General features: G+C 34.8%; 1 protein-coding gene across 13 annotated transcripts in view; it reads right to left on the bottom strand.

Moving 5' to 3' along the window:
• SLIT2 (slit guidance ligand 2) overlaps positions 1–19,691 on the bottom strand; it is a 266,328-nt gene that overhangs the window by 25,793 nt on the left and 220,844 nt on the right. For 6 of the 13 annotated variants that reach the window (XM_080371347.1, XM_080371341.1, XM_080371340.1 and 3 more), the window contains 7 exons: positions 19,128–19,199; positions 16,472–16,635; positions 13,935–13,967; positions 10,896–11,020; positions 10,667–10,764; positions 9,076–9,215; positions 5,017–5,043 (listed from right to left, as the gene is read on the bottom strand). In XM_080371347.1, the coding sequence (XP_080227473.1) occupies positions 5,017–5,043; positions 9,076–9,215; positions 10,667–10,764; positions 10,896–11,020; positions 13,935–13,967; positions 16,472–16,635; positions 19,128–19,199 (659 nt within the window). The remainder of the gene's footprint in view (positions 1–5,016; positions 5,044–9,075; positions 9,216–10,666; positions 10,765–10,895; positions 11,021–13,934; positions 13,968–16,471; positions 16,636–19,127; positions 19,200–19,691) is intronic. The other 7 variants (XM_080371345.1, XM_080371343.1, XM_080371336.1 and 4 more) reach the window with 3 other exon arrangements.

Below are 19,691 nucleotides of genomic sequence, written 5' to 3' on the forward strand. Positions count from 1 at the left end.
ACTAGAAAAGTAAATAAAAGTATGTCACATGGAATCTGAACCAAGGAAGAATAGTTTTCCTGGTAAAGCAACATCTCTTTTAGAGTACTGAATAACCAATGTGTTATTCAGAATTTATCTGAGACAAGGTGAAGGGGAGAAACTAATTTTGTCAAAATGAAAAGACAGTGATGAAAGTGCAACACGCATTGAAGGAAATACCAGATTTACCAAGTTAGGCTCCTTGGCTTTACTGGAAGGAAATCTTAGAGAGTTCCCTGATTTGGGACATATAATACAATGTTTCACAAAGCATACTTCAAAATAATGAAAAAAGATTGTGAAACAAAACGTCTCAATTCAAGGAAGCTTGACACCAATGTGTGTGTACATTCTTTTATTCATCTAATAATATTGTAACTGAGTCTTCTGCAAGAGCTTTGCTAAGTAATTATGGTTTTGAAAGATGGGAACATTTTTGTATGTAGGAAAATAAGCAACAGACCAGTTTGTTTAAAAATAAGCAGTTGATAAAGTGTCAAAAATCCTAAGAAAATCTTCCAAAGTTTAATTAGAACCAGCGATAACTTTTCATAAGACGTCTTGCTTAAGTAATCTAGGGAATCCAGATTTTGGTATGGAGTAGCACTGCAGCCAGTGGAACTCTGCATGGTCAGCACAGTCCAAATGAACACAACCCTCCAAGGTCAAGACTGGACTATATACTGAGACTTTGCCGCTAGATATAGAGGATGATGCAGACAACCAGCACAACACTATTAAATACTGAAGATGAATTGTGTGTAATCCTTGATTAACCAACCAAAGGTGTAAATTTGCTAGATTGACAGGTCAGTTTGTGTTTCCTCTGTGCATGTTAATTCACTCTTATGACTTGATGAGATTACAAATCACAGAATAACTTAATTGCATAACCATGGAATACCAGGTTGGAAGGGACCTCAAGGATCATCAGGTCCAACCTTTCTTGGCAAAAGGATGGTCTCGACAAGATGGTGCAGCACTGTCCAGCTGAATCTTAAAAGTGTCCAATATTGGGGAATCCACCACTTCCCTGGGGAGATTATTCCAATGTCTGATTGTTCTCATTGTGAAAATTTTTCCTCTTCTGTCCAATTGGAATCTCCCCAGCAGTAACTTGTACCCATTACCACTCATCTTTTCCATGTGACTCCTTGTAAAAATGGAATCTCTATTTTCTTTGTAGCCACCCTTATAAAATACTGGAACATGGTGATAAGGTGTCCCCTATGCCTTCTTTTCTCAAGGCTGAACAGACCCTTAACTCTGGATTTTCCAATAGATAAATACACGTACTACAACAAATAATGAGAAACAATGCAATGAAGTGAAAAAGGATTTACATCATTGTTATTTTGAATATTTGGGCAATAAATTCAAAATACAGTCAAATAAACCTATGTCAGCCACTATATTTCTGAATGAAGGGGAGAGCTTCAACACAACTTGACATGGGCTTTTGAATATAATGTCACATTGCTAATTACAGGCAACCTTACTGAAGAAACAAGCTTAAAATCACTAGCGTATTAGCAAAACTGAGTATGATACTGGAATAAAAATTAGAGACAGAATGCAAAGGAAAGAATGGTCAGTTTTAATTATAAAAATCATGTGTTTACTTGTTTGACGTATTAACTGTTCCAAACTTAAAATAACAGATACATATTATAGGCTTACTGGTAATTGCTAGAATAGCAGGATTTTATATGTGTACATATATGTCCTTTCCAGCTTCTGAGCTTGATTGCGCTATATTGTGAGTCAACTTCTGCAGTATTTATGTTTTATCAATTAGATGTTATTATCTGATTCTTTGACTAGAGGTCTCTGTTTAATTACTTCTGACTCAAAGAGCCAGTAGAGTGTAGGAGGGGTTGGAAAATGTCTGCCATTTAACAAACATATACAGAAAAAGGCTGCATTTTTATGATGTCTTGATTTTGATGAACAGTAGACAACATCAATTATTTAAAGTCTTGAGGTTATTATTCAGAAAAGAGAAATAAAAATATCTACTACATAAGGGACAAAGTTTCCAACAATCAAAAAAAGTTCATAGTCATAGTAGGATGCAGCTTATAACCACAAACTTCAACATTTTTTTTTGAATTTGATATTAAAGTCAAACTCCAGATCTGATTCATGGATGGATTGTTTCTATCTTTCACCATTCCTTAACTCTGTTCATCTATCCCATGCACTGTGGATTTCAGTGTAAGACGGGGATTATTTAGTTTAACATTTCTTGTGGTTTTACACCTGCTATTTGACAACAACAAAGAAATAGTAACTTTAAGGCAGGTAAGTTTAAAGACAATTAAGGAAAACAAAAGATAAGAAATAGACCAGAATCAGTAATGGCAGTGATCAAACTAGTAGCAGGTAGCTCAGCTTGCCAAGGGTGCCACGTATATTCTCCCTTTATGAAAATGCATTAGAATTACTTTTAAAGTTGAACTTCTAATATAGATTAGTCATTTGAAGTATATTAAGCTAGATGAAACAAAGTTTTACAATGAGTGATGAAAAGCAAGAGTAGCAAAAGTATCTCTTTGTTCTAAGAAGCTGTAACACTTACGTGTAGGTCTTACAAGAATGAGGATTATGATCCTGATTTAATGAAATAATTAAACTTTTAATCAAGTTTGATATGACATGATTTGCATTTGATTAGTTGCATGCTTAAATTTTAGGCACACTTACTTGATTACTAAGAATTAAAAGTAACTCAACTCCTTTCTTGGAGTATCAGGGCAGCCATGTAGTAATGTTTTGAAACACATAAAAAAAAAATAAATCTGTATCTGTCTGTGTCTATGGCTTGCCTAAACTGAGATAATTACTTAAAACTATGCCCCCCTCCCCGCCTCCTTTCCCCCCTCTACTACTACTATCACAGTTCAAAAGATATTGGCATGATGAAATTGACTGATCCTTCAAGTGACATATAGTCCATTACTGACTTTACTGTTCAGCTGGCAAGCTAATACAAGTATGTATCACATACACATCTGCTTAATTTTGGTGCTGAACTTATTTCACATCCCCTGGGTGTTTGATAATTTGTTTGTGAGGAATTTGTTCTTGATATAATCAGTAATTTTAATATATTATAGTTCACACTTGTGTAATACATTTACAGTCACTATAGCTCTGTTTAGGATTCATTGCCTTTCTTCCTTTAATCACATTTAGAGACATTTAAACTATCAGCAAGACTAATTATACACAGGTAACAGCTGCTTCAACTTGAAATGCAGACTTGAGTTTCTTCATAGTAGCACCTACCCTTTATATTCCATTTGAAAAACTGTTTTTCATGAACAGAGAAATTAAGTTTTTCTTTTAATTTTTGGAAGTAAAACCTAAAATACTTTCATTTACGCTACTAGAAACCAGTGACAGCATTTTATCCATGAATCACAGATTTCAAACTAGTTACTGTAATCTGCTTGGTTTGGGGGTTGGTTTGGTTGTGGGGTTTTTTGGTTTGTTTTTTTGTTTGGGTTTTTTTAGATTAAAACCAAGAATAACAAAGAACTCAACTTTTATCTATCTTTATTTATACTAGGCTTGTACTTTTCCTAGTTTTTCTATAGACAAGTACTCTTTATAAAATCAACCAGTTTCATACTGGGATAGTAACACAACAATGTAGAAAAAATAACTTAGGAAGTGACAAGGGCAAAGAAAATCAGGAGGCTATCTTTGCTGTCCAGATAAGTAATAGTAAAATGTAAATATGGCAACATGTCCAAACAGAATACCATTTAAGCACGAAACACCTGTGGATGGAATAATTTTCTGGAAATGTCTTGTTCTCTCCATCAGTTACAGAGGGAATTTAGGCTCTGAGTTTAAGCTATAAGAATTATTCATCAGATACCTAAATTAATCAACATAGATAGCACAATTGAAGCCTTACTCAACATGTTATTTCATGGATAATGAACATATTTTTTTAGAATCATAAAATGTTTGGTTTGGAAGGGACCTTAAAGATCACCTAGTTCCAACCCCCCTGCCATGGGCAGGGACACCTTCCACTAGACCAGGCTGCTCAAAGCCCCATCCAGCCTGGCCTTGAGCACTTCCAGGGATGGGGCATCCACAGCTTCTCTGGGCAACCCGTGCCAGTGCCTCACCACCCTCACAGTAAATTATTACTAGTGAAATATCATATTGCTTTATAGATGGCACAATATATTTATCAAATTAAATTAATGGCAAATACACTACAAGATGATTCATTTGCTTTTAAAACCAAATATTTAACTTCATAAATACATTGTCACTGCCTATGTTAGCTATCAGATTGCCTAGGTGATCAGATTGTATAGAAGATGATTTATCTCCATTAGTGAGATAGTTTTTAGGCAGAAACTTTAAAAAATGTAAAAATCAGGAACACCCAAAGTTAGTGTCATAAATCTCTCCACTATTACCTTTCTTGTACCACAGCCTCAGTTTAATGTAGTTATTTCAGTTTCTTTAGATATTTACAGCAAGAAAAGGCCAGAGAAATGATGAGCAAGATTGCCATTTTATACTCCAGCATATTTTCTAGTACCATAATCTAACGAAGAAATGAAGGCAAAAAAGTGCTATAAAACATAGAATACATTAGAATGGAACCAAGGTATGTCTTTAAGGTGATGAGAATAAAGATTTGAGAAGATCACCATGTAAACTTTTTTGTTAGTCCTATAGGTGGCTGCACAACTTTTTAATACATCTCAAAAAAAAAAAAAAAAGACAATGAAACTAGTATTAAAGTACTCCTGCACAGTGATCTGCATCTTCAACAACATTCTTCTGACATGTAATCACAGCAAGAGCCAAGTGCCTAATTTGAAGATTTGCTGTGAGCTTTCTAAATCATATCTATATACGATTTATTTGATCATTTGTAAGAACTGAAACCCATGCACCTTTAAGGAAAGGAAAGTGAGAAACCAAAGTAAGTGAAAATAGGCTTAAAAGACAACTGACCTTTTTCCACTTCATTCAGATTAGCAGCTTGCAGTGACAAAGACAGAAGAGACAAGAGACTTTTTACATTGTAATACAACAGCATAGCACATTAAGCTAATGCACAACTACAGCAGCAGGGGGGTTGGTATAGCAAAATGAAGCAAGCTTCAGTGTCTCACCTACAGCAGAGCAAAACAAACAGAAAAGGTAAGAAGTACATGCCACCGGTGGCATAAGAAAGGTTTTACTTCTGGATCAGTTAGATTTGTGATCTAATGACTGATGATAATGAGTAAGAGAAATGATTTGTAATCTATAGAATGTACATAAAATGACCTGAAGTTTACTAGACTGAGCTTAAAATAAAGGAGATGATAATGTTAAAAGAATAGTGAGGTTAAAGAGTGCAGGACATAGTGAGGTATTTTAAATGCTTTTATTTCTCAGGGTTTCATCAGACACGCTGAGTGTTCACTGATTTCATTTGCTTACTGTGTTTTAGTTACAGTCTATGATCTTAAGAAAGCTCATAGTATAGTACTAATACCATTCTATGCTTTTCCACCTGTAACTGTGGATGTAATTCTAAAACTTAACTGAGCTAGAGAGAAATGGATTCCTGATTCTTAAGTAAAACATCATAAGCTTTTTTAATTCTTTGTTTTTTAAAATTAAGACTACATACATGAGAAGTATCAATTCTCAAGGGATTGTATAGAAAAGTCAGAATGTGACTGGTTTTACACTGCACCATTCTTTACAACATTTTATTTAGGTTTTGTATGTATTTTCAGAGTTAATTTGAGTTCTAACGAGCCCTTCACCTGAAGATAAAGCTTTACAGAAGAATGATTTGCGTTTTATACCAGCAGGTTTCAGCTGACTTCTTCGTTATATTGTGCTGCCAAAACGTAAAGCATATTTGTAGATAACCATTCACCCAGAACAGTATCCTGGGCCGGTGCACTTCCACATTCAGTACATATATGCTGTGACATCTTGAACACAGACAATTCAAAGTATTGCCAACAGAATTAAAAGAGAACAGGACAAGCCTACAGTGGTATTTTCCTGGTATGTATACTGCCTCAATCTCCAGCAACTTACAGTTCAGGGACTTTCTGAACTAGAAATAAGTATCTCTGAATTTAAAAATACTTTCATCTACTGAATATATAGCCTGTTTTCCTCACTGTTAACCTACTTTTGCCCAGCTAGTACATGAACTTATATAGCGAAAAATACCTGTCATAAAAAAAACACATTAGCAACATGCATATCCGATTTTAACCTGTTAAAACAGATACCAAAATCCATATGTTACAAAGTTCCTCATGAAAAATCACTGTATCAGTACTGGACGGGGATTCTGTTATTTATCTTCCAAATCAGGCTACAGGCCAGAGTGGGAAAAAATAAATAAATCCTATAAATAATTTGGTACCTCATACACACTTGAGGCAACTGTAAGATTATATTCTGAACACTACCATTTCTAGATCCCGATGTGTCCAGACTACTGTCAGTCTAATTCTTAGCACTGAAGGTTATTTAATTATTACACAATATCAAGGATGACAGATTTGAAGACCCCTTGCCTAGCTCAACATTTTACACCTTCTCCTTTCAATTAATCTCAAAAATGACTTAGGGTCTCACAAATTGTGTCCTATCCTCAGATGCTTTGTCAGATAGATAGTATATTATAGAATTCTGTACTGTATCCTGTGGAATGAAAAACCTGAACTTTCACTTCAATTTTTGCCAGACCTATCTATAAAATGAGTTGAGGCTCTAACGTTGTATGTTTAAAAAAATACACGTGTCTTTGTTTTTGTTAAGGTGTTGACAAAAATCAGATGAGATAGTGTAAATTCTCAATATTTTTTGAAAAACAAAACAGCTGAACTTATTGATTACAAGTAGATTGTTTTGATTTATTTTAGAGCTGGTGAGAAGATTCTCACCTACTCACATGACCTACTGACTTCAGTAGTGATTATGAGTAGGCATTGTGTCTGTAAAAGCAAAGCTCTTTTTCTGAAAGAATTACAGTTAGCAAACAAAAACACTTGCCATGTAAACTGATTGTATTTTCCTTTCAGAATTACGCACAACTATGAATATAAAAAACACACTTTCTTGTATAAACTAAAGCACAACTACAATAGAAACATCAACAACATTAGCATTATTTGTTCTCTCCTTTTTGCTCTAACCATATTTATGCATACAGAAATGCTGTAATTGCTGTTTCAATTGTAAATTAAAATGTACATTTCAATTACAATACTACAGAAATGCAACAGGCACACTTAATCAAAGTTTTAGGCAGGCTAGCACTTATAAACAAGCCTTTGTATCCACTCCACAGATATTTAATACAGAACAGTACTTCCTATGGCGTACTGTGAATACAGAAAGCTATTGACTCTAGCAATTAAATGCACCTAGAGCAATGTTTAAAATGAAGACATGAATGACACAGGTAAAAAACACCTGCAAAGCTGCAGAGGAGGAATGCATTTGCAGCTGAAAGGTCTACTACCCAATAGATAAATGAAACCTCTTAGCATGAAGCCACTGAACAGGAATACTGGACTGATGTAATTTCAGTTTTATTTCTTTTAGCCTACACACTAGAATATCTGATCCCATTTTTAAAGCAGATAGTAATTGATCCCAGGGGAGCTGAAGCTTGATTCACATATACCTGAAATATTAATTATAGGGGAAATAGCAAACACTGTCTCTACTTATTGATGCTGTTAGCTGTTATTTGTTTCTAAGGCTTGAACTTTCATTTGCTCTTGGGTATTAAGGTATCAGTACCCGGCAAAACAGTATTTTTCCTAAGCAGAAAGTATGTCTGTTCTTCCAGATGTAGACTATCAACTGATTATTAAATACCTTGTTCTGGTCACTTGTACTTTCAACTTGTATTGCTATAGGTATTGTAGCTTATTCTGTATGGAGAAATTTCTGCCACACATTTACCCAGCGTAAGTACTGGATGAATACACATATTATATTATGAAGTTATATTTCTTATACTTGCATTCAGTCATCTTCACTCACTGTGGGTTTCCAAGATTTAAATATTGACTTTAAATTTGAATACCCTAAAACATGTGAGCAATCCAATAGCCTGTAGAACTACCGATGGAAATATCTTGGATTAAAAAGGAGTTGGCTGTGTTTTCAATAAATGAAATTGATTAATGAGTTCACTTCTCCTCCCAGTTTTCCAGAATTCAAATTTGATTGATTAATGTAAAGATATAGGATGACTGAGTAGAGTTAATTCCCAACTTATGGTGGATTTTACATTTATAAGCATTTCAAATCATAGTTTTGTGAAATTAAGCTCTGTGTTCTCCTAGTAGTAGACTAACTGACAGAAAATAGATGTCTCGTTAGAAAAACTATAAAACAGATCAATGTAAAAAATAGATCCTACTTATTCTCCAGTGTTGCTGTTCTAACTATATTACATTCCCACAGAGATGATGACAGCAAGCAAGAGACCCTCTGTCTCAAAAAGAGGGGAATGCTTTGACCTGGATCTCAACTGATAGAAAGAAATAATTAGACACTAATGAGTTGTGAGGTTTTTTTACCCCTTTTCTTTCTTTTTCCTGTGCTAGAACAGAAAGCGTCACACTCTGCATTAATGTTTCTAACGGCAGGTGGGAAAGCATCCAGGGGTGCCAAATTCAGTTCCCTACTGTCACAGATCCTTTTCTGCCCTGTTAGTAACATAACGTACACAGGATAAAAGCAGAATCTTTTTTAGCTACAGAGGTTCTTCATTGAGTGTCTGGGTGAAGACTAGGGAGGGACATATTTTGAATGATCTTTTAAATATCAAATTACTGTAATTTCAAAACTAACAGAGGAATTAATGAGCGAGTATTGTCTATTTTTGACTAAAAAACACATAGGAGAAAAATATGGAGGGAAACCTGGCTTTAAGACAGTTGTAGAGTTGTAGAGACTAATTCACCTACAAACTCAAAAATATTACTATTCTGCTAGGAATTCTTGAATTACCTGTACTTTCTCTTATACTCCTACCTGTATATTCAGGTGGACAAAGGCAAGTATAGTTATTAATTCCATCCACACAGGTAGAATTATTTTCACAGTCATTGTCCTCACAGTCATCAACATTTATTTCACAGTTTTCACCTTCAAATCCATCTGCACAAGTGCACCTGTAATACAGAAGACAAAACTAACCACATGGACATTTTAGCTGGGGAGTCCAGACAGGAAGATCTGCAATTAATAGGTACAATAATTAATAATCATTATCCATAAAGAACATGTCTGATATAAAGTAAAAAAAATATAATAAAAGTTACCAATTTTTTTTAATGTATTTTAAATTACTGAAAAAAAGGCTTCTAAATTCGTGCCTTAATCTTTAGCTTAAGGAACTTCTTAAATTAAATCACTGAGGAATCCTTCTGAAAAGTGTGCTACCTTTATATTATAAGATTAGATTATATTTTTTTATGGAAAGTGACTCCTTTGTTTTTTTTAAAGCTAAACACATGGAAAAGACTATGGAATCAGGGAGTAGTAGTAAGTAGTATTCCACTATCATTCAATTAAATGTACCAATATTTAACATTCAATGCACAACACATGTATATTTTTTACAAAGCCTCTTATTAATTATTATTAATATGTATAAAACAAAATATATATATAAACAAAAACTCTTCAAAGCAGTAATTTGTTTGCTTTTAAGTATGTTTACAGAAAACAAATGCACCAAAATAGTAAACGTAAAAGATCACTCAAACGTGACTACACATACATTTTCATGTAATATGCACTATCTATAATTTCTGCGTCTTTCATGATAATTGCTTTGATTTTCAAAGTATGTAGTGTTTAAAAGAAATAAATGAAAAAGGTCAAGTTCTGAGACACGACTGTCACTTTAAATTCTAGAGGCATAGTATTAAGATGTATACACTTAATTTTTAATAGAAAACTATTTAATCTTTGGGCAGAATTTGGATTAAAAAATAAGAATAATGTCATAATGAATTGCAAGATAATGAATAGTATCTTTTTGAAGTGTCACTTCTAACAAGCTTGAGGTGTAGATTATTAAATGACTAATAATTTCACATAAGAATGCTAAAGAACTTTATTTCATAATTCATGAAGTACATCTGGAGTAATTGTACTGTGTGATTAAATAACCCAAGATTAAAAATGCTCACAGCATGTTTATCTGCTGCATAGTGAGTTTCAAATGAATCATTAATTTTCTGTCTCATTGGGATTTACATTTTATCATTTACATGCTGTCTGTTGAAGTAATACACACGACAACAGATGAATTGTGAGATTTTTTCAGCAGGGATCTAGCTAGCTATTAATTAGCATAATGGAGTCAATACTATGTTGTCTTGACCTGATATGCCTCAACTAATCACAATCATTTGTTATTGTCTTTAACAGTTTCAAAGCTTTAGAAGCTTTCCAAGGATGGCAACATGTTCTGAAAACTTCAGAACCACTGAAAATCTGCCTTTGCAGTGCTCTTACCAGCAAACACAGAGAATGCAAAATTTAACACCAAAATCTATTCGCCTATAAAACTCAGTAGTTTTCCATCCCACTGTTACAATTAAAAACAACCTACCAGAAACCATCTTTTTCTCCTTCTTTCAGATGACAAGTTCCGCCATGGTGGCATGGGTTACTAATGCAAGCATGGATGGGAATATCACAGTCTTGACCCTACACAGGGAACAACAATTATAATTTAATAATAAAATAAAAAAGTAGTGGAAAGGAGCCAAATAAAACTTAACGGTTGTTTAGGAGAAGCTTGCATTTCAATAAGCTTTTGCTCTTCATTCAGTACCTACCTTGAAACCATATGGGCAAGTGCATCTATAGAAGTCAACTGGATCATTGTTGCAGGTTCCATCATTTTTACATGGATTTGATAAACAAGGGTTACACTTAGCAAGAATATTAACATCCACAGGCCCTTAAAAATACAAATTGGATAGTCAGAAACAAACAACTATTACTTTATATTTAACAGGATACATCTTCCATGTTGCTTTAAATTTTAAAATGAAATTTATATTCTAGACTTTGTGGTGTTCCTGTAGGAATGGAATGCTTGACTGTCCTTGATTCTTTTGACAAGACCAAATAAATCTGGATTTGGATTTTTGGTTTAATCATCACTTTTTTTTTTTTTTTTTTTAAATCCACAAAAAAAAAAACTAACCCCAAAGTGATTTCCATATCCTCATTCTCTGAAATCTGTCCAGTTCTGATCAATGATAACGACTTTCCCTTTGTATTAACAAAATGAAGAATACAGTTTCATCTTCTGTCTCCATAGGGGGTAAAAATTGCCTATGAGAAGAAGTGCTAAGTTTGCAATCCTGCCCTTGATGGTGTTACTGAGAATGCTATTTTTAATGTGTTTTTGTTTAATTTATTTTTTATCTGCAGGATCACAGAGATGGTAAAATGAACCAGTAAAATGGACCTGTAAATTGGTTGAACATCTGTGAATGGTAATGAAATTGCATTGTCCAAGTTATCTCACCGTAAATATCTCTGTATTGTGCTTTGCTCCCTTATGGAGTCAGCCACAGCTCTGTGCGTTACTGCATTAGTTGAGCCCAGAGATAATGCAGACTGTACCATGAATCTATATGCAAATGAGGGCTGCAATCCATGCTTGCAGTCCAGTTTCTTATATAAATGATTATAATGACAGAATTCAGAAATGAATATTGACAAAATCTGACGTTGCAGAAACCAGACTTAGAGCTTTGGCCTACGTATATCTTATCCCTATTATATAAATATTTTATATGTTTATTTATTTTCCTGTTGTTTTACAATTTTAATAAAGGCTTTTCATGGTGAATTTTCAAGTTAACAACCACCAATTTCTAAATTTTTTTTTCAAGCAACCCAAGAAATCACTTGTTATTTGTTAAAAATTAGAAATCACCTGTGTATAAATGTGATTAATTTTCATATACTTTGGACAGAAAAATGTTTGATTACTGTAACAGAAAATGGGTGACTTGGCCAAATGCTTATTAGGAGAATGAATATGCATTCTCTACTATCTCCAGATCTAGTGTCTGATGACATATTGCCTCCAGCTTGATTTTGGATTTCACCTATGAAAAAAACTCCTTCAGCTATCCACAGGTGATTTATATTTTTTTAAGGTATAATCTGTGATTTCTTCTAATTAAATGCAAACCCTAAACTCCTGAGCCTGGTGGAACTGTCTGATTGCTCCATAACAAGCTTTGTTCAAAATGAGCCAGACTGCAAAGTCTTCCAAGCTAACAGGACACTTTTACTGAGATAGGGAGTTTTGGGTTTTTTTTAACTTAGATTCCGTAACTTACTTTCTTTTTCTTTGCAAAACTAATCTCAGATAAGTCATTGTAAAGGAGCTGGCATGGAAAGAAGACTTGATTATAAGGATTCAGTAGGGGCTGTTAGATATGGAGAGCTTGACTTTTTAAAAATTGTTTCTTTTAAATCTGCAGTTGTTGGTATCCTTCTGTGTCAAAGCTTGCAGACAAATCCAAAGGGAGGAACACAGTGATCTGTGATAAGATGCTTATTGGCATAGCCACAATCTATACAGATCATTGACTATTCTTGCTTTCATTCCATTATTTTGAAAGAGAAATCTATACCTGATTAAAGTTTCTGTTAGACCAGCAAAGAGCAGAGGTAGAAGAACTGAAACAAACACAGCAGAAGCAACATCTAGAAAGTCCTGCCTGTGTACTCCAGACTATTGCTGATTATTGCTAAAGTACATTAAGAGACTCTGTGAAAATAGGCACATATTTAAAAAAAAGAAAAAAAAAATTAACACTTTGCTGAAGCCTGGAAGTCTTTGCTTTCTTGCCTCAACTGATATTCCGAACATCGTATCCTCTTTTCTACTTCTCATGCAATAACATGCTATTTATTTGGTATGAATTAAAAAACATTCAGCAACTAAGGTTATTTTCCCTACCAGATTAGCAATCTAAATTTCATTTCCAAAACAGAGCCAGAAAATGGGAACCTAAGTCTCAACAAGATAGTAAACAACACTTTTATGCTGTAACTATTATATTTGTAGTAGCCAATAAAAACTAATATTTTGATTTATCATTCTTCAGTTGCAAGATCAAAGAATGGAAACGTTTCAGACACTTTTACTGGAGTCTAATGGAAAGGCAGTTCTGGACCCTATTTTCATTTGCACTGTACCATTCCTTCCCTTTTTCTGCTTGCATGTGTTAAAAGACTTGCATACAAGAAAGAATTGAGTTCGTAACCTATTGTTTAGTTTTGCATATTGTAGATATGTATATTCTTGAATAAGCCATAACTGGAAAGAAATCCGTAACATAAAAGATAAAAAAAGCAGTATTCTTTTGTAAACAGAGAAAAACTAATGACATTTTATTGACAAACATACAAACACACGTAGATATCTAACATTTTGGAAGAAAAACATGACACAAACTCTCTCAAAACCAGCTTCTAGAGAAACCTGTTATGAGGAAAACTTTTGAGCTCTGACATTTCATGACTCATATTCTGTCTTACATATGGCCTCACAATCAGTACCTACACTGATTCACCTATACTAAAGCTGCTAATGAGATCAATGATTTTAGTTTGATGTAGTGGAAACAATCATTTCCTCAAACCCAGGCTTTTAAAATAACAAAATCGTTCATACAATATATTAAATGATATATCGTGAAGAGTCAGCTGTGAATACATCAAAGGGGAAAACAGACAGTAAACATGCATGTCTTAGGAAAGAAGTCTGCTTGAGGTACACAAAAGGAAGGGCAGAAGGTCCGTTCTTAATCAGATCAGCCATTCCAGATTACTTATAACCTTACCTGGTATCAGAAAACCACACGGCCCTGGAATCTCTAGAAGCAGGGCATGGATGATAAAGGGGTAAAAGTAGAAGATCAAGAATCTGTTAGAGGCCACATCAAAAAAAAGGAAAAACCACCCATAAAAGTAGAAAAAACCCTGAAAGACGAAAATACTAAGGGATGAATCCTGGAGTAAAAGAATTCATAAAATTAGAGTAAGGTACAGTGATTTTATGGAGTTTTACAACTGAGATTTTATTTCAAAATGCTCATTTTCACTGGGAGCTATTCATTACGTACGCAAAATTCAAGCACCCATTTCGCTTGCAATTGAATCCAGAGACTGTTAAAGAGGGAATTACACACTACTCTTCCTGTAAATATACACACAACGGCAAGGCCATAAACAGATATTGCAAACACAGTCCTGTCACTCATAGTGTAAAATTTTAGTTTTATTAGTAAAATAGCATCTTCCTAATTTCTATTCAGCAGTTCATTTTTAAGCAAAGATAAAATTACTTATCTTTGAGTAACAGACACATACTGTCTTACAGGGCCATCATGTCATTGAAAAAGCTGCTGATTTGCAATCTGTAATTATGAGCATCTTCATAAGACAGCGGCAGGAAAATTATTTTCTCTCAAAGGTATCCATAATACCAGATTTCCACTCTTGGAAGTGAAACAAATACAGTTCTTACCCTGCATAATAATATAAAGGATATTTTCTGATGGGCAAGATGGAGTAAGATACTTTTTGGATTGTCTGACAGAAACATAATGATTGCAGGCAGGGGTGATACAGTTTCTAAAACTGACAGATTTGGAAAACAACCAAACAGGCCCGTCATGTCCATGCAAATATTCTTTCGGTTATATCCCTAGAACAGTGTGTAATACGAGCATATCTGCAATAATGTTCAGTGGATGCTTGTAGAGAAAAAGATCAGACTGGCCAGCAAACATCCTACCTAAAATCAGACTAAGGTATCTTGCAACAGATGAGTGTCCTATGCAATGAACACTGGCATGACCTCAGAGATGCTGTTAAAAAATTACAAGAAGGATTTGGAGGGAGAGGCAATTCATTGACATCACAAGTAACAAAATGGGTTCCAGTGTTTTTTTCTTTACAAAAGTTTTTTGACAGAAAGCCCAAGGAGAGAAAACTAAATAGGATGAATACACAGTAAAGAACAACCTTGGTGATGCGAACTCCGACAAAGTCCCATTGCTTTTTTAAGAAAGAAATTACAAAGGGATTAAGCTCACCTTTGAAGATACATTAACAGATGAATAAATCAAAATAGCTTGAAGATTACCTAACTGTGAGAATAAGTTACTTTGACAAGACTTAAGATCATATGGCCTCAAGTTGCAGTAGAGCAGGTTTAGATTGGATATTAGGAAAACTTTCTTCACTGAAAGGGTGGCCAAGTAATGGAACAGGCTGGCCAGGGAGGTGGTGGAATCACCATCCCTGGAAGTGTTTAAAAACCGTCTAGATGTGGTGGTTGAGGGCATGGTTTAGTCGTGGACTCGGCAGTCCTGGGTTAATGCTTGGGCTTGATGATCTCAAAGGTCTTTTCCAACCTAAACAATTCTACAATCCTATGATTCTATATTTATCTGATGCCTCAGAAAAAAACTATAAGCTTAGTAATGTCTTACAAGTATAAGCACACATAAATTCTGGGGCCTTTGTTGTTTTAGTTTTGGTTTGTTTTTTTTTCAGTTGGGGATTTCAATGTTTCTAGAAAAATTAAGCTACAGCAAAAGTCTTATGTGGTTTCAAAATATTTAAGAAGGGAGATGTGGATGGAATTGAGGATGACTGAACAGTAAAACAAACCAAGTTCTCTCTCCATGTGAGTAAAAAATATTTTTCCAAACCAGAAAAATAGTAAGTTTCAGAAAAAGAACTTAGGAATTTATAAGTTGCGATGTAAATGCCATCAGTGCTGGTACCAACATGGACATAAATATTATTGGCCCAAACCCTGAGAAATGTCCCCATATAATGTTTTAGAATGAGACCTCTATAGAGGTAATCTATGGATTTTCTTGGGTTTGGGTTTGCTTCTTTTTTATGCCGTCTTCTGAAGTATCAGAGGAAGTGTTTGGGACATATTGATGCAACTAATTGCAGACTGCAAGGATTATGGATGTACTTTTTACTGTAAATAGTCTGAAAGAAAAAGATGTTCTTTGGCTAAGGGAAGTGTAGATATTTAAACTGTAGTTCATAACTGAGAGAGTACCAAGTACCTATGTACATCTGTGTACTAAGGAATACTGTACTGCAAGTCGGAAGACATTTTCCCCCCATAGATTTGAAAAGAAATAGGCATTGAAGTCTTTTTAAAGATAAGATAAATACAGTTCCTGAATGGAACCAATGGCTACATTCCTAAGCATGAGGAAGAATGATGAAAAGGCTGAGTGAAGGTGCTATAATAAATGTATTTAGAGCACACGGGACTCTTATTTTACAGCTCAACTGTTTGTGAGAGTGCAAAACTGACACTTCAAAGAGAAAAAAACAACAGTACCTTGGCAAGTAAATTTTTTAGAAGGAGTTGTGAGAAGAAGTTTATCTGCCATTTCTCCAGGACCAGCACAACGTGCAATACCAGGTTCTTTGTATTCTGATTTTACCCAGTCAGATAGCCACTGCATGTTACAATCACAATAAAGAGGATTTGCTCCAATAGCCCTATGGAAAACAGACAAACAAAAAGGGAATAAATGATTTAAATGATTGCTTTTAAAAAGAGAAGCCAGAAAACCTTCAAACCACAAACCTGCTCTCCCTCCATAAAACTGACTGTAAGAGCATGAAATGTTTGGATTTGGGTTCTAAAACAAGAAGTGATAGTTTTAGCAGTAAACTTGGTCCAGAAACCTAGCTATTCTTATCTGCATGATGTGTGAACTTTGGAGAGCCAATACTAACTAGCTCTATTTTGCCATTGGTACGTAATGGCCAAGATCAGCTGCATCAGCAGAATGAAACTGATACTGGGAAGCTAAGTTAGCAAGAATAAAGTACTTCTGAAGCAGCCAAGGCAACCCCACAGAGTTCCACCCTGGTATTTTTACTTTGCAGTTTATGGCTCCCAGGCCAGTATAAACCATCTGCTTCTAAGCTTCCAAATTTGATTTAATTATTTCCTCTTTGGAGCAGTCCCACTGAACTCACAGCTATGTGCAGAATTCTGCAAGAGGTCTGTTGCACAAGTAAATAAAACTACACTATCCTAGCTTTGTGATAGGTACATAAGAATTGCCTCGTTATGAAAGCAAAACCATTTCTTCAAATAAATCTGATTTTTTTTAAATTAAAGATTAATTTAGCTAGAATTAATTTCTATATAGGCCTTTTAAGTGTCTATTTTCTCTGCTAGAAACTATAAATACTCCTAAAACTCTTAGGACAATTACATGTTTTGTAGGTAATTTGGAGGACAGAAGCATCTATATAGATGTACTCATATTCCTTTTAAGAAATACAATAATCATAGGATGTTCAACAGATAATCTTGACATGTGCATACACTGTTAAATAGCAGTATTAGAACATTCTCCTCCTCCAGATGTTTCAATACTTTTTTTCAAATTGTTCCACAACTTTGGATCAGTGGGTGTTCTAGAGATGCAAGGAAATCTTTGGCAGACAAGGATGGTAGAAACTACCACTGCTGGAACACTTTTCTGCTACACTGAAGCAGGAAGCCCTCTCTTAATTATTGCTATATACTTCTAGCCAAACACAAGAAAATATATATACTTTTTCAGTCAGGCTTAAGTCAGAGCAGTAACAAAAATGACACCTAGTGACAGGGAACTTCTCGTGCAAGGAGAAACACCCAGAATGTGTCCAGTCCATATCTGCAAGGGTGAATGCCAAACTGAACTGAGATAACACAGTTGCTCTGCTAAAATAAGAATGTTAGTGACAATAACTGGTAGCCATTAAGAAAAAAAATGACAGCAACAACAATCAAATCTGTGTAAGTTTTACTGATATTTCATGCATGTAAGCTAGTTTAATAGTAGCATTTGAATGAATTATCAATGACTTAAAGCTTAATCAGTATCAGTAAATTTCTGAGAAACGGCAAATTAAATGTAAATGTTCAATACTGAACTAGAAACAGATAATTAAGTTTTTTAACTACTGCAGCTGTTCAGAAACATAAAACCCAGATACATCTAAAGGCACTAGTCAACTTACTCCTCAATTGCAAGCAAAGATTTAATAACTATCCATAAACCCAACAGGGTGTACAGATAGGTAACTTGCTCTATCTAGGTTCTCACTGAAAATTAAAAACAGGAAAAGAATGGCCTCAAATTAAGTTCTGAAATCAGATGGCATGTATTTAATGTCAACTTAACAGACACTGACACAGAATCATAGGATAATTTAGGGCACTCTGCAGGTCATCTAGTCTCACCTCCTACACAAAGCAGGGCTCGCTTCAGTCAGAGCAGGCTTGCTCAAGGCTGTGTCCAGCTGAGCTCTGAAAATCTCCAGGGATAGAGATTCTTCTGCTTCTTTGGGCAACCCTTTCCAAACCTGAACGACCCTCACAGTAAAGAATTTTTCTTTGTGTTCAATCAAACTTTCCTTGCAGCTTGTGACAGTTGACTTACTCTTCACTGTGCACGTCTGAGAAAATTCTGTCTCTACCATTGCTATAACCTCCTCAGAGGCTTAAAGACTATTGGGTCCCTCCTTAGCATCTCCCCCAAACTAAACAAGCCCAGTTCCTTTAGCCTCTCCCTACAGCTCATATGATCCAGCCATCTCCCCACCTTGCTTGCCCCTATCCTGAATTTGCTCTGTTTCATACACATCTGCTTTGTACCTGAGAAACTGAACACATATTCCAGATGTGGCTTTAGGAGGGCCAAGCAGAAGGGAGTGCCCACTATCCTCAGTCACCTGGCTGCTCACTTTCTAATTCAGCCCAGAGCATCTTTAGGCTTCATTACCATAAGGGCACATGGCAGACATGTTCAGTCTGCTGCCCACCAGGAGGCCCAGGAATTTTTACTGAGCTGCTAGCTCTCTGGCCAGTCCCCAGCCTGTACTGATGCATGAGCTTGCTCCAGAGCAGTCCTTTGCAATTTGTCTTTGTTCAACTACATGAAATTTGCTGAATGTAAAATAAAAAATATAGTTATCATCTGAATACTCACAGGTGTGATAATGCTGAAAGATCATTAAAAGCTCCTTCAGGAACAACAGATATATCATTGCCATGTAAAGACCTTAAAAAGAAAATAGACAGAATAATACATATGAATAAAAATCTGGTAAACAGTGCAAATGTCATCTGATCTAAACAGTTTTCAGCTTTTAACTTTGCTTTTTTTTTTGTTCCAGTTTCTCAATGTTTCCACCATTTCCATTTTTTTTAAGATCTAACTGGCAGCCTACTCATAATTTGACTTTTTTTTATTCCTGAATTTTCAGAAGAAATGTTAATAATATGATTCTTTTTAAAATGAAAGAATAATTGTCAGTAAAAGTAGGCACACTTCTGCAAAGTACTGGATTGGATTTAGGAATGGCAGAAGAGTTAGTATTTCTGACATTTTCAGCAATTCCCTAAATTTCCCATTAATTATGTTCATACTTTTTTCTAATCTTTCATGGATTTGTGGAAAATACAAGCATCAATTGTTTGTTAAGGTAAGTATTAGAGTTATTGCCCTAATTTGATAGCAAAGTTAAAGAATGAAGACCTTATTAAACATCAA

Source organism: Falco punctatus (genome assembly GCF_963210335.1).
Source record: "Falco punctatus genome assembly, chromosome: 1".
Lineage (NCBI taxonomy): Eukaryota > Metazoa > Chordata > Aves > Falconiformes > Falconidae > Falco > Falco punctatus.